General features: G+C 44.6%; 1 protein-coding gene across 1 annotated transcript in view; it reads right to left on the bottom strand.

Annotated features, from left to right (window-relative positions):
- Positions 1-12,962, bottom strand: part of GPR176 (G protein-coupled receptor 176) — a 132,388-nt gene extending 119,426 nt beyond the window's left edge. Inside the window, exon 1 of the mRNA XM_044229935.1 lies at positions 12,791-12,962. Within this exon, the coding sequence (XP_044085870.1) occupies positions 12,791-12,962 (172 nt within the window). The remainder of the gene's footprint in view (positions 1-12,790) is intronic.
- Between the last annotated feature and the right edge of the window lie 2,513 nt (positions 12,963-15,475).

The raw sequence follows: 15,475 nt of genomic DNA, 5'->3' as shown, positions 1-15,475 counted from the left end.
TAGCTCCTTGAAGATAACACTGTCCTCAGTCACTCTCCCACTGGCAGGGTCACGCCCCAGCTGCTTCAAGCAGTAATTCTGACTTTGTCTAGGATCCAAAAGCTTTCAAAAGCTAGAGTGACACCCCCCACATATACACATCATGCTGTCTGGTTCAAAATGCTGCCTGTCTCACTTCATAGACTCACTCTTAAATCAGGCTGTAACTCCCGTCCTTGTGGATTTGCTGTCAAGAGACCGGCTGTCTCTCCAAATATCTAGCTTTTCTGAGGGCCCTCCAGACTCCTGGAAATGACTATGTGTGTCTGAGTCCTGGCTGTGGACAAAATTCATGCTCCTTTCCAGAAAGCTCTTAACCTTCATGCCAATCAAGATAGTGTCTATTTAATTATTTGTTCTGTTTAATTGTCCCTAGGCATTTCATTCAATTAACTAATCAATATTTCCTGAGCACCAACTCCGCGCCAGGAACTGTTCTAGATGCTGGGAACACCACTGCAAATGCGACAGTCTCTGTCCTCATGGCCCTGCACCCTAACGGAGAGGGACAGGACACCAAACAGACAAACTACTCCCTGGGGTTATAACTAGCACAGAAAAATAAACAGAATGATGTGATGAAAGTGGAGGGGAGACTCCTTTAGGGAAGCTTAGAGGTGACATTTGGGCTACAATTTAAGTATGAACACAAGCCAGCCACAGAATACACCTAGGGAAGAACATTCAGGGTCAGAAAAAACAGCAAAGACAATGGCCTCCCGTGGTATTAAAATAGACATGATAAAGAAACTGAAAGATGGTCTGGAAGCCGTGTGGGTTATCTCTGCTCTGCTCCTCTCCATCTTTTGCCACCTGCTCCGTCCCTTCTGCCTTTATATTCTCTATTGAGCTCAACAAGGCTCATGTAAGTCCGGCCCACGTTCTTCCTTACACCTGGATGCCTGGACTCTGTGTTAGGAAAACTCCCACTCTCCCCTCCACACCCTGGGCTTGGATCAGCTGCATGCACACATTTTACCCCCACAGGAGTCTGCTTCAACAGTCCTGAGAGCCAGACACTGGCCACAGTGAATGTGAAGCAGGAAACAGGGAGCAGTCCATCCCCTCAACCATGATCTGCCACACATCCAGGACTTTGCCCATACCTCCTTGCAAGTGACTGGTGAGGGTCGTTTCCCAGGATCCACCCACAGCCTTGCCCACTGGCCCCCCAGAAACCCTTATAAATTCAGGAAAGCAGAAGCCAGTTTATGACCCAAGGACTTGAGCCTACTACCATCTCCTGGGCAGCTACATCTAACCTTGGCAACATTTCCCTCTTCTAACACAGCAATGGCTTTTCTCGCTACCAAGTTTTTGTACTAGCGAGTGATCAATAACTACGTGCCAAGTAACTGTTGATTCTTTAAATTAAAGATGCTTTTATTTTGTTTTAAGGATTTTTATTGACAGAGAGAGAGAGCGCACAAGCAGAGGGAGAGGAAGAAGCAGGCTCCCCACTGAGGAAGGAGCCTGATATGGGGCTCAATCCTAGGGCTCTGGGATATGACCTGAGCCAAAGGCAGACACTTAACTGACTGAGCCACCCAGGCGCCCCTAAAAAAGGTGTTTCACTGAGAAAGAAAAAGAACTGGGGGCTAAATGCATGTGGGATAGCTGCCAGAGTTCCTCCTGGTCCAATAAAATCTCTGAGCTTTTGCCTCTGCACAGGCACAGGCCTCCGACACCCCATGGCTTTCAGCCTCCTTTCCACTCCTGGGCCTGAATACAGCCTTCCACTGCACACCTCTTGCACTAACCACACTTAGGGTCCCGCTTGATTCCCAGGGCTCTGGGTTTCAGTCACTTCTCTTTTCTGGGCATCAGACTTCCTTTGCATCAGGTCCTGCCTGACTGTGAAAGTGCTGATGAGCAAGTCCTTCTGAATTTGTTTTGTTTACTCAAACGATGGCTATGCATGGTGAGAAAAATACTATATAGATCAGAATATTTTTGTTGTGTGTGACAGGAACAAAAGTTCATACAAGTTCAAGCAAAAAGAGAATTAGGGTTTTTTGGGGGGTGTTGTTGTTTTAATTAGAAAATACAGGCTCAGCACTTCTAGGGACTCACACAGTATCATCCGGATGGTTTCTCTCTTGCTTGCACCCCGCCCTTCTCGTCTCTCACCCTCAGCCCTGCTTGTCTCTCTGCCCTCACTCCCTCCTAAGCAGACAGCTCCTAACTTCCTTTATGCCTGCTTAGTAGCCCCTCTGGAAAAAGAAGGCTTTTCTACCAGCATCTCTATGTCAAGTACTATATGACGAAGCTTGGATCCCACAACCATCTCTGAACTAATCCCTGAGGACAAGGAAATAGGATCCTGGGACAAGCAAGGCCTGGATCCCACCTCTCTCTCCCAGGGTGGAAGTGGAGCCCTGTGGAGCATTGTAAAGGACAGTCACCTAAGGAACCACATGAAGTATACAGCAGCAGATACTAGTTTGATTCACTGGCCAATCCTTAATCTTTCAACCAACTGCTACCCTCTGCTATAAAGGCTGGAAAGTTAAAAACACTGTTTTTCAGAGAGTCCCGCAATTGTGATGCAGGCTTATGATCTATATTCTGTCCAGAAGATGTTCCCAAGAAAACCAGACATGATTTATGTAAGGTGGTGGCTGGGTGCAGTCACGGGGTTCTCGTAAATACAAAAAACAAAAAACAAAAAAACCAACCCAAGGAAGAAGAAGAGAGGGACTTTGGTTCTAGATCTGAGCGAGCTGTGCCCTACGTTTCTAGAGTCTAGTTGCTCCCATCACTGATAATGTATAACAACAGCTTCATGATTTCTACTTGAACCAGTGGTAGGACTATGCGTATTTCTTTAGTGTCCCTGGTTCCCAGACTCTCCCATAAATTTTGAAAGTAATCTAATAACCTGTAACAAATTTCCCTCTTCATGAACTGGCTAGTTTGGTACAGAAGTAAAACACTTTACCCGGCTGCATTATGCAAAAATGTGCCCTTTGCGTCCCACCACGAGAAAGCAAACACTTGCTCCCTGAGCCCCATTCCCTCCCCGAAAATAAAAATAGTAAAAGACTCAGGATCTGGGCACCTGGGTGGCTCAGTTGGTTAAGCATCTGCCTTTGGCTCAGGTCATGATCCCAGCTTTCTGGGATGGAGTCCTGCATCGGGCTCCCTGCTCAGCCGGGAGTCTCCTCTCCCTCTGCTCGTGCTCTCTCTCAAGCTCACTCCCGCTCTCTCAAATGAATAAAAAATCTTAAAAGAAAAAAAAAAAAAAGACTCAGGATCCACTGTCTAGTTCTGGTCCACAAAATAAATGAAATTTTGAGACCTTCCTATGACTCTTCATAAAAACAATCATATTGATTAGCAACTTTATTGGTTTTTGCAATGCTGCTATTTGAAGGCATCACACAATCTTTGAGGTTTTAACAATCACATAAGACAACTCTTCTTTTCCCTCACAATGAACACGGTGTAACTGTAAATAAGGTAGTCTTGTGATGGTGTACGGTTCAATTGGCAAACCAGTCCTTCTGAAACCTTAACTCCCTTGCCATTCATCTTTCCAAGCAAAATGTTTTTCTTTACTGAATGCTTCTGTAACTGTATCTTCTTTTAACAACAGGCCCTGTTGTTTCCAACTAAAAGCCCTGATGAATACTGGAAGAGGAGGCTCACCCTTACGTGTGCATGTCTTTGAGGAAGAGCAGCGCTTTAGGGGAAAGGAATATGTTGCAGATTAAAAAAAAAATACCCCTACCTTATTTCCTAAGGTTATTATGACTGAATGGAACAACGTAGTATGTTATACACCATAAAACCCAATGTAAATGTAAGGTAAACAGAATATTCTTGACTGATCATCACACCACACTGGCAGGTAAGTCAAGGGTATCTGCATTGCACAGGAAACACCTACCTCCCGTTAGCAAAATCTTTCTTGTCCTTGTCTTTCCTCATTAGAGACCCTCTGGGAGTTTCCTAAACTGCCCACTTGCAGTCTTCTAGACGAGGTGGCCATTACTGGTAAATCAACACTGTATACAAAGTCATGTGTCCATGCAGTAAGCACCCACTAAGCACTATCAGCAAAAACTTCATGATCAGGGACGCCTGGGTGGCTCAGTTGGTTAAGTGTCTGCCTTCAGCTCAGGTCATGATCCCAGAGTCTTGGGATCAAGCCCCGCATTGGGCTCCCTGCTCCACGAGAACCTGCTTCTCCCTCTGCCTCTCCCCATCCCACACGCACGTGTGCCCTCTCTTATTCCCTCTTCTCAAGTAAATAATCTTTAAAAAAATAAAAAATTAATAATTTTTTTTTTAAAAAAACCTTCATGATCACAGGCCAGCAACAGGCAGCACCAACAGGACACAGACAGGAATGAAGTTTATTATTTTTTTTTTTTTAAAGATTTTATTTATTTATTTGTCAGAGACAGAGGGAGAGAAAGCGAGCGACACAGGCAGACAAAGAGGCAGGCAGAGGCAGAGGGAGAAGCAGGCTCCCTGCCGAGCAAGGAGCCCGATGTGGGACTCGATCCCAGGACCCTGGGATCATGACCTGAGCTGAAGGCAGCTGCTTAACCAACTGAGCCACCCAGGCGTCCCAGGAAGGAAGTTTAAACTGGACATTCAATTCAGTATAGCCATCAGCTCTGGAAGGTATGGGGGGAAATGGAATGAGGAGACGCATGGGAAAGTCAAATGTACTCGAACATTTCATTTTTATGCAAACACGACAAAATGTTAACATTTGTTATTTCTGAGCTGTAGGTTTATGATAATTTGTTACTAGTTTTTTCTGTGTTTTTAAAAACCCTCAAAAGAAGAAAAGTTACGTAGCCACTTGTTGTATGGGGGTTTCATGTTCTGCCTCTACCTCTATAATTTTGCCCTTCAGGAGGAAACTTTCATCAGAAATAATTAAAAAAAAAAAAGCAAAACAAAAACAAAGCAAAACTTTAAAAACCCTGAATTCTAAAACTTTTAATAAAAAACATTGTTAGAAATTTATTTAAAGTGCTAAAATGCCTAGACATTTGTGGCTTAATTTGGTAGTTTTTCAGAGCATCTCAGATTTGGTGAACTAAATCTGTGGGCCAGAAAAAACTGTGGGCCAGAAAAAACCATTTCCCAGAATTCTTCAGAATCAAATATAGCCACCAATCAAAATATTATCTAAGTCCCAGTTGCCTGTCTGGCTCAACTGGTTAAGTATGCAACTCTAGATTTCAGGGTTGTGGCTTCAGGCCGCAGACTGGGTGTGTAGATCACTTAAAAATAAAATCCTGGGATGCCTGGGTAGCTCAGTGGGTTAAGCATCTACCTTCAGCTCAGGTCATGATCCTAGGTTTCTGGGATCCAGCCTTATATCAGGGTCTCAGCTCAGCGGGGAGCCTGCTTCTCCCTCTGCCTGCCACTCCACCTACTTGTATTCTCTCTCGCTATGTCATATAAGTAAATAAAGTCTTTTTTAAAAAAAATTGGGGGGGCACCTGGGTTGCTCAGTGGGTTGAACCTCTGCCTTCAGCTCAGGTCATGATCTCACGGTTCTGGGATCGAGCCCCGCATCGGGCTCTTTGCTCGGCGGGGGGCCTGCTTCCCTCTCTCTCTCTCTCTGCCTGTCTCTTTGCCTACTTGTGATCTCTGTCTGTCAAATAAATAAATAAAATTTAAAAAATAAAAATAAAAATAAAATAAATTTTTTAAAAATCTCAAATAAAAATATTGCTTGATCCGTTTGAAGACATTTCCATTGAAACTGCCTGCAAATGCGAAAGTATTACATCAGAAACAGGTACTTAGACACATATGGGTTTCTTTCCTTTTTTTAGAGATTTATTTATTTGAGAGAGAGCGAGAGAGCACACACTCTAGAGAGTGGTGTGGGGGGAATGCCAGAGGGAAAAGGAAGAGTCTTTAAGCAGACTTCATGCTGAGCATGGAACCCTACATGGGGATTTGATCTGAGGACCCTGAGCTCAGGACCTGAGACAAAACCAAGATTGGATTCAACTATGACACCCAGATGGCCCAATACAGATGGATTTCAACACTCTTCTTTCCAAACCTCCCATATTTCACCTCAACTGCTTTCCAGATACCTTCAAAAGACAAGGGGCTCCTAACTGAATTTAAATTAAAAAAAAAAAGACAGGGGCTCCTTTCTTCATGCCCAGTTCAACTCTGTGTATGATCAGTAGTCCAATATTTTGTAATCAGGTAGTCTACAGAAAATTGATTTAAAATGGTCTACCATTGGGCGCCTGGGTGGCTCAGTGGGTTAAGCTGCTGCCTTCGGCTCAGGTCATGATCTCAGGGTCCTGGGATCGAGTCCCGCATCGGGCTCCCTGCTCGGCAGGGGTCCTGCTTCCCTTCCTCTCTCTCTGCCTGCCTCTCTGCCTACTTGTGATCTCTCTCTGTCAAATAAATAAATAGAATCTTTAAAAAAAAAATAAAATGGTCTACCATTAACCCTAATTTTTCAAAAAAAAAGATTTTATTTGTTGGACAGGCAGAGATCACAAATAGGCAGAGAGGCAGGCAGAGAGAGAGGAAGGGAAGCAGGCTCCCTGCTAAGAGAGAGCCCGATGCGATGCAGGGCTCCATCCCAGAGCCCTGCGACCACCACCTGAGCCAAAGGCAGAGGCTTTAACCCACTGAGCAACCAGGCACCCCTTCTCCAATTTTTTTGAACAGACAAGTCTGCTTTAAAAAAAAAAAAAAAAGGGGGGGGGAGCGCCTGGGTGGCTCAGTGGGTTAAAGCCTCTGCCTTCGGCTCAGGTCATGATCCCAGGATCCTGGGATCAAGCCCCGCATCGGGCTCTCTCCTTGGTGGTGAGCCTGCTTCCTCCTCTCTCTCTGCCTGCCTCTCTGCCTACTTGCGATCTTTCTCTGTCAAATAAATAAATAAAATCTTTAAAAAAAAAAATAGGGGCACCTGGGTGGCTAAGTGGGTTAAAGCCTCTGCCTTCAGCTCAGGTTATGATCTCAGGGTCCTGGGATCGAGGCCCTCGTCAGGCTCTCTGCTCAGCAGGGAGTCTGCTTCCTCCTCTCTCTCTCTCTCTCTCTCTCTCTCTGCCTACTTGTGATCTGTCAAATGAATAAATAAAATCTTTTTTAAAAATTAATTAAAATAAATTAAAGGGATGCCTGGGTGGCTAGCTGGTTAAGCATCTCCCTTCTGCTCAGGTCATGATCCCACAGTCTTGGGATGGAGTCCCCTGCTTCTCCCTCTCCCTCTGCCTGCCATTCCCCCTGCCTGTGCTCTCTGTCAAATAAATAAATATTTTTAAAAATCGTTTTTAGTTTTTAATAATAAAAAAAAACGATGGACTTAACTTTCAATCTGTCTTCTTGTCCCAGTGGGCTCACAGCTATTGGAACATTTGTAAGGTGAAATTGTTTTAAATATTTCTAGAGGTAGTTTTTTTAGATGAGCAATTTCTGTTAGAAACAACATTAATGTAGCAGAATTACAATAAAGCCAGATAATTAACACCCCAGAAATTACCAATGACTGAGCCTTAACAGAGACAAAGTCATATCAGAACACATGAAAAGGGACCTAACTGCCAGTCTAGGTGGAAAAATCTAAGAAACCCAGAAAAGAGCAATTACCTGATTATATTACAAATAAATCTCTTAATACATTAGACACATCATTGATCTCCATGCCTCTGTTTCCAGACTGTTTTTAAAGCACATAAAGTATAAGCACCAGTGGAGAAAAAGATTCATTTTCCTTTTATTTAGTCCTTGTCAAGGGTTTATGAAAATCCTTCAATGGAGGAGTGGTGTCCAAAGTTTCACCAGGACCAACAAGAGTGCCAAGATAATTCAATGGGGGAAAGAGAAGTATTTTCAACAAATGATGCTGAGACACCTGTTATCCACAAATCCACGAATAATCAGTTTAGGCTCTGAGTTCATACTATGTACAAATATTAACATTCATGGATCAAAGACCTAACTGCTAAGTTAAAACTTACTAGTTTTAGTAATCTCTTAGATTACTAGTAATCTAAGAGATTATTAGTAATCTCTTAGAAGAAAACATAAGAATATATATCTTCATCATCTTGAATTAGGCAGTGGTTTCTTAGATAGGACAAAAAAGCATAATCAATATCAAAGAATGTTAGATAAATCAACATCAAAATTTAAAACCTCTGTGGTTTTAAAAAGGATACCAGCAATAAAATGAAAAGACAATCCAGAGAATGGGACATTTTTGCCAATCAGGTATCAACAAGAATCTAGTGTTCAGAATATATACAGAATGCTTACACTTGGTATGCCTGGGTAGCTCAGTCTGTTAATCGTCTGCCTTTGGCTCAGGTCATGATCACAGGATCCTGGGATCCAGCCCCAAGCCCTGAGGCAGTCTTCCAGCACAGCCGGGAGCCTGCTTCTCCCTCTCCCACCTGCTTTCCCTCTCTCTCACAAATAAATAAAATCTTAAAAAAAAAAATCATGAGCAAAAACGGTGTTTATCCATATTATCTGTCAGATCAATTCAGTAAGATAGTTCCCCCTATATCCTTTGAAATGAATACTTCAATAACCACTCCTAAAGGAATCAGGCCACAGACAAGATGGACCTTTACTTAGGGTCATCAATTTCATACTATACATCACTGATGAGGAAAGATACATCATTTGTTGGCTATTGTCGACAACACTCATTTTCTTTAAATAAGAGCAAGTTCCTTTACAAAAACCTCCTAAATTCCTCCAATGATAACAAGCACAATGACGGGCAATTTATGCAGTGGGGGAGACTAGAGGTAACAAGATTTGTAACAGCCACTACTGACCTTTGTCACGTGAAAGCACCAGAGGGGGCCCATCTTTCCAAGCACTTGCAATGTGAATCCCAAAGGAGTGGCAAAAAGGGAGAGATCAACTCTGAGGAGTTAGATCCAAAGCACTTATTGTAAATGATGATTTCAAATCTTATTGCATTTTTAATTTTACACTGTTCACTCTTAAGAGTGTTGTGTGCCATATACTTACTAAAGGGAAATCTGTAAATTATCTTGACCCCATCAGGGCACCTGGGTGGCTCAGTTGGTTAAACGTGTGCCTTCAGCCTAGGTCATGATCCCAGGGTCCTGGAACAGAGACCCACATCTGGCTCCCTGCTCTGCAGGAACCCTGCTTCTCCTTCTCCCTCTGCCCCCATTTGTGCTCTCTCTCTCTCTCTCTCTGTCTGTCAAATAAATAAAATCTTTAAAAATATAGCACTGATTGCACGGAGCACTGGGTGTGGTGAAAAAATAATGATACTGTTATGCTGAAAATAAATAAATGAAAAACATAAGCAAACAAAAAAATCTTTAAAAAAATATATATACATATATATAAATTATTTTACTCTTTCAAGATCTAGAGCATATCTTCAGATATCCCAAGATATTAAATAAAGAAGGTTGAGGGGGTGCCTGGGTGCCTGACTCAGTTGAGTGTCTGCCTTCAGTCTGGGTTATGGTACTGGGGTCTTAGGATTGAGCCCCCATACTGGGCTCCCTACTGAGCAGGAAACCTGATTTTCCCACTCACTCTTCCTCTGTGCACTCTCTCTCAAATAAATAAATAAAATATTTTTAAAAATTAAAAAAAAAGGCTGAGAAACACTAGTTTACACAAAGCCTCAAAAGGTGTTATTTGAAGAGTATTATATATAATTCAGGAGTTCATTCTGAAAGCAATTAATGTTCCTTGTGGCTGGAATATGATGGTCAATCCAAGTTGGGTTTTTTCCTCATACAGGGCTCTAAACGTTTCCAAAAAAGACTGTAAAACAACAATAGTACAAAGGAATTATTTTCACATACCAGTTGGCCTTTGAAAATTCTAATGAAAAAAAAATCTAGTTAGGCAATCTAGGAAGTATGTTTGAGTTTGTTTAAAGGGAAAAAAAGAAGAAAAACTCATTTGTCTATGTTTGCAGATACGAATAACAAGCAGATTGAATCAGCATTACATGCTGTTCTAGATACTATTCCATCCTCCATTTACTTCTCAGCCTTAAGGATTCTTCCATAATAAACATTTTTCTTTTATTCCTTATCTGTGAGCTTTCTCTTGGAGGAGGGAGGGGCCGTTCATGAAACTATGCTTTACTTGCCTTGCAACTGACTGTACATGGCTTTTCCACTTAAGCTCTGAGCCTCAGCTAGCATCACCAGGAGGATTCAACTACACAGTTGTTTATACAGGTCAAATCCTCAAAAACAATGAATCAAGAATACCAGTAAATAAGTACACAAGGCAAGGTTATGATTCAGCTAATATTTTAAGGAAACCTGAAATGCCTTTCCTTTTGAAGATTTTATTTATTTATTTATTTGAGAAGTGCAGAGAGACAAGCAGACTCCCACTGAATGCAGAGCTCAAGGTGGAGCTCCATCCCAGGAGCCTGGTCATGACCTGGGCAGAAATGAGGAATCAGACACTTAACTGACAGCCATCTGGGCGGAGCCCCATGTTGTCTTTCCTTTTGCCCAAGTTCTCTGACTTTTGATTTCAAGAAATTTAACTGTATTTGTACTTTTTCTGAAAAGAAAAAGGAGCAAATGGATTCTCGCTTAAGAGGGCCAAGAAATGTGGAAGGGAGAAAATACGTCCTCCTTGGCCAAGCCAGGCAGAACTAACAATCGAGGAAAATCAGTCTCCTCCTGGGAAAAACCCGCAAGAACAGTTATTTCCTGTCAATTAAACCACTGTGAGGAAAAAGAGTTGAAATAAGGGCAGATTTACCTAGAAACTCCTTTTTCTTTTCTTTTCTTTTCTTTTTTTTTTTTAAAGAAGGCTCTACACATGGGTGCCTGGGTGGCTCAGTCCTTTAAGCGTGTCTGCCTTTGGTCAGGTCATTCATCAGGTTCCCAGCTTAGTGGCGAGTCCTGCTTCTCCCTCCACCCTTCCTCCGGCTCATGATCCCTCTCACTCAAATAAATAAATAAAATCGCTAAAAAAATTTTTTTAATTAAAAATTTAAAAATAAGGCTCTATGCCCACCAACACGGGGCTTTAACTCACCACCCGGATACCAAGACCTGAGCTGGGATCAAGTGTCAGATCTTAATCAACTGACCCACCTGGACACCCCTACTTAGCAATTCTTGAATCAAATGCAATTTATGAAAATAGATGGTACACCGGAAGCAAAACTAACATGAAGTGTGCACTATTTGCTATGCCATTACATACTTTCTGTTTTCTATTTCAATAGTACTCAAAATCATGGAGTCAAACTGCAGGAAAATTTCTCCCAACATCATCTTTCTTCATGGTTAGAGTTCCCAAAGGGGAAAACAAAACAAATGTGTGTGTGTGTGTATACACAGACAGACAGACAGACACACACACACACACACACACACACATATATATATATTTAGTAAAAACCCTGCAGAAATAAAAGTGCAGTCACTTCAACTCTCCCCAATAATCCACACTTCAACTAAATGTGACAACACTAGCATTTAAATCTCAATAATCTACAATTCATTGTGCATGGTACCTAGTAGGTGTTCAGCGTTTGTTTGTTAAATGAATACTGAAAATATTTGATACACAAGCACTTGCTTTGTTAATGTGCACTTATTCTCATAAAAACACATTTTCTCTCTCTCTCTCTCACACACACAAACACACACACATACTTAGACATAGCCACACTGATACCTACTCCTGAACATGCCCTCATGACAGTAAGTGGAAAATCAATATGAAACAGTGGGACAGGATGATTACAACTAGAAAAATTATGAAGGGAAATTCCATACATTTAAAAATTTTCCAGTCTTTTTGAGATCACTTATCTTGATTTCCATGGAAATTCACGTGTCTGCAAAAAAACCTATTCCTACTTTGGAACTTTAAGACTGCTCTTGACCACAATGTCACACATCTTTTTACATCCATTTAAATGCCACGTCAGAAAATTTACATCTGAAGGGAAGTCACATATTGACAAGTAATATACATGTTCAACTAACCTCCACTGAAACGAACACTGTGATCATTTATCATTTAAAAAGTACCCACTAGAAGTACAGGTAATTCTCATGCTAGTGGACAAACATTTTTATTAACCAACCACTCATTTCAGTTCGTTGAACAAATATACCTAAATCTGTATATTTTGTACTTCAGACGAAACAAAGGTAGAGAAATATGCTGGGATTTGTCTGTTTGGGGTTTCTAAAAAGATCAGAAGGCAACAGAGTTTAATTCTCCACATGATTGTTTACCAGCAAGCAGGTCGGTGTTCCGAAGCAGCAAGCTCATAAAACACGTGCAAAACAAGGCTCTTTCAAAATAATTTTTTATATAGGGAATAGATGGGAGTGCAAAACACATCAATCATCAGTAACAAAACAATCTTTGTTCCTCGATATTTGTAAACAGGAGCTCGGACCAGCGCTCCGACCTGGCACCCAGAGGTGAGGAATGCTTGTTGGGCAGGGTTATGCACACTACCAAAGGTCCCGCCAGGGCTGCCCCAGAGGCGGACCTCCGCCTATACCACGCACGGTTCTCGGAACCGGAGAAAGCCCTTCCAGAACTCTTCTGCTTTCAGCTCGGGGGTGGAGTGGACCGTCCCTGCTTAACTTCCCCGCGGTTACCCCCGCATTCTTAAACCCACCATCTCCACTTTGCCAGGCACCCCGAAACCCACCACGGCTCCGGCGGCCCTCGATCCCGTGCCCTCTCCGAGCTTGTGTGCTCGGGGAAGCCCATTCGGGAGGCGCCCCCGCGAGCGGCTTACCGAGCAGCGAGCCGATGAAGATGACGACCTGCACGGTGGTGGTGAACTGGCGGTAGAGCTGAGCCTCGCCGAACTCCCCGAGCGCGCTGCGGTTGGCGCCCCCAGGCTCCGCGCCCGATGCGTTGCGCGGCTCGCTGCCGTTCCGGGAGAACCAGCTGCCGTTGTGCCCCATGGCGAGGAAGGGGTTCCGGCTCTGCTAGTCGCCCGCCCGTCCGCCCACCACGGAGCCCCGCCTGGGTCTCCCCCGCCCCGGGTGCGGTGGAACTCGCGGGCGCCTCGCGGAGTCCTGGAGAACCCGGGGCAGCCGCGGGTCTCCTCACGTCTCCACATCGCCAGCCCCGTCGCCTGGGAGGCGGGGAGGGAAGAGGGCGAGGCTGCGCCCCAAGCCGGTTCCCTCCTGGGTCCCCTTCAGCAGCCACATGGAGGCGGCACGGTCAGAGCCGGCGGAGCCGCGTCCGTCCCTCCTGCCGGGTAGTCAGCGCCGCCAAGCCCACTCCGCAGAGATGGAAACACAGGAGGCATCTGATAGTCAAGGAGGGCGCCCCCCGCTCCCGCTGCACTCTTCAACCTCTGCTCCTTTCACCCCCCCGAGGGCCGGGCCATCCCTTTCGAGTCCCCTCCCGCTGACGGGCTCGACCCCTCTCCTCAGTAGGAAGAGAACATTTGGCTGAGGCCGTTTTTCAATACTACTGGATTTGAGCGGCTGGATGGCGATGGGAAACCTGTGAAACGCCCAAGGCAAGTGACCAGAGCTCCGAGGGGACCCCCGAGTCCCCGACGGCACCGACGGTCTGGCCGGAACGCCCTGAACCTCCGCAACAGCCTCGCCCCTCAGCGCCTGGCGGTCCCCTAGGACGCCAGCGCGGTATCCCCCGGCCCAGCACCTAGCGCGCGGCTCCGACCTCCCGCTTCGGTGTCAGCGGCAGTGACACCGTTCTGCAGCCCCTTTGCCTCTGCACCGCCTAGCACCCCCTTTCCTGACCCTGCTCCGGCCTTTGCTGCGGGGAGAGACGCTCGCGTACGCGCGCGGACAACGGACGAGCCCCTAAAGGGGCAGGGCACCGTGTGCGTACCTCCCGAATGCCGGCGCGCCCCGGGAGCAGGGGAAGGGAGCTCTGCCCGCGGAGGGGGCGGGGGCGGAGGTCACGTGACGCACACGGCTCCGCCCCCCCACGCCCCTGAGGCCCGGGTAATGGCGCCATATTGGCCCTTCTAGGCGTGACTGCCAAGGCTGGAGCGTGGGAAGCGTGGGAGGCGCAAGGGGTCCTGACTTAGCTGTCATGGTTGCGATCAAGACGCTTCCCCGGATTCGCTTTATTTAATTCTGTGGTTACTGACCCTTATCTCTTCGGCAGAGGCTGCCTGAGAGGCTTATAATTACTCTGTGCTGCCACCTGAGCAGGTATCCCATTTGGGGGCCCTTCAGTGACGCCTTGGGTATATCCGAAGGTGAAAGATAAAATTTAGGAATCCGGTGCACGGTTTTCTGGACTTTTATACTGAGTCTCATTTCAAAAAGGCATACAGTACAGCCCAAGCGTGGTGCATCCGAAGAATGAATGCTTGGGGAGGGAGCAACTTTCTGCCTGCGGATGCAGAAAGGTGGGAAGCTGGGATAGTAGCTGAGTAGTAAAAGGAACATGTAGTGCATCCAGAGAAAGAATCCGGAGAAAAGGAGAAATGAGACAAGAAAAGACAAAGTTGTGCTGCTGGTTTGAGGCTGTGGAAACGGGTTTCTTTTTCATGAGTGAATGAGTTGGTAGAGGACTTGAACATACTGACTGATCACATTAGGTCCCTGCATAATAACTCAAGAACTGAATTACAAAATTTCTTGGGGCACCTACTTGGCCCAGTTAGTAAAGCATGGGACTTTTGATCTTAGGCTTATGAGTTACAGGCCCATGGTGGGTGTGGAGATTACTTAAAAAAAAAAAATTTTTTTTTTTACCATAATCAAAATTCTTGGTGGTCTCAAGGCTGATCCTGCTACAATATGACTATTTCACTTACACTGTACAAGACATTTAGTCTTTAAGGAGCAAAAAAATCCCTCCATGCCTTGTGTATTTTTGGGTTCGCACAGTATCTGCACATAATCTCCATGTAAGAAGTTAATTTAAACATTTCAGAGCCCATAAAAAGAGGAGAGGCAAAATGATGTCGTTTTGTAATGTTGGTGTTCTTGGGGTCCAGAGCCCACTGCCAAGAAAGAATTCTTAAGTTGGCTTCCGTGCAAAATGGTTTTATTAAAGCACAGGGACAGGAGCTTGGGCTGCTGCCCCAGGACTGTGAGGAGCAATTGATTATGTACTTTGAGATTGGAAGAAGTAAAGGTTAAGGAAGTTCCAAAAGGATTTTCTTTACACTAAAGAAGACTCACAGGATACCCAAGGCCTTGCTACTGTCAAACCAAAGTTATTTTCCCTCTACCAGGGTTTTAACATTAAGACAGTTGGGAGGTTCCTGGAGGAACATCATATTCTGCCTTCCTCAGCTATTTGTTAATGGGCTACGGTTATAAGGACATTTAATCTTAGCTAGATTTCCTTCTGCCTTTGTTTCCTACATCAGAATTATTGAGCAATTGTGTATTTTTTTTTTAGATTTTATTTATTTATTTGTCAGAGGGAGAGGGAGAGCGAGCGAGCACAGGCAGACAGAATGGCAGGCAGAGGCAGAGGG

Source organism: Neovison vison, chromosome 13 (genome assembly GCF_020171115.1).
Source record: "Neovison vison isolate M4711 chromosome 13, ASM_NN_V1, whole genome shotgun sequence".
NCBI lineage: Eukaryota > Metazoa > Chordata > Mammalia > Carnivora > Mustelidae > Neogale > Neogale vison.
Note: the sequence above shows the minus strand (reverse complement) of the source record. Positions and strands in the feature narration are given on the sequence as shown.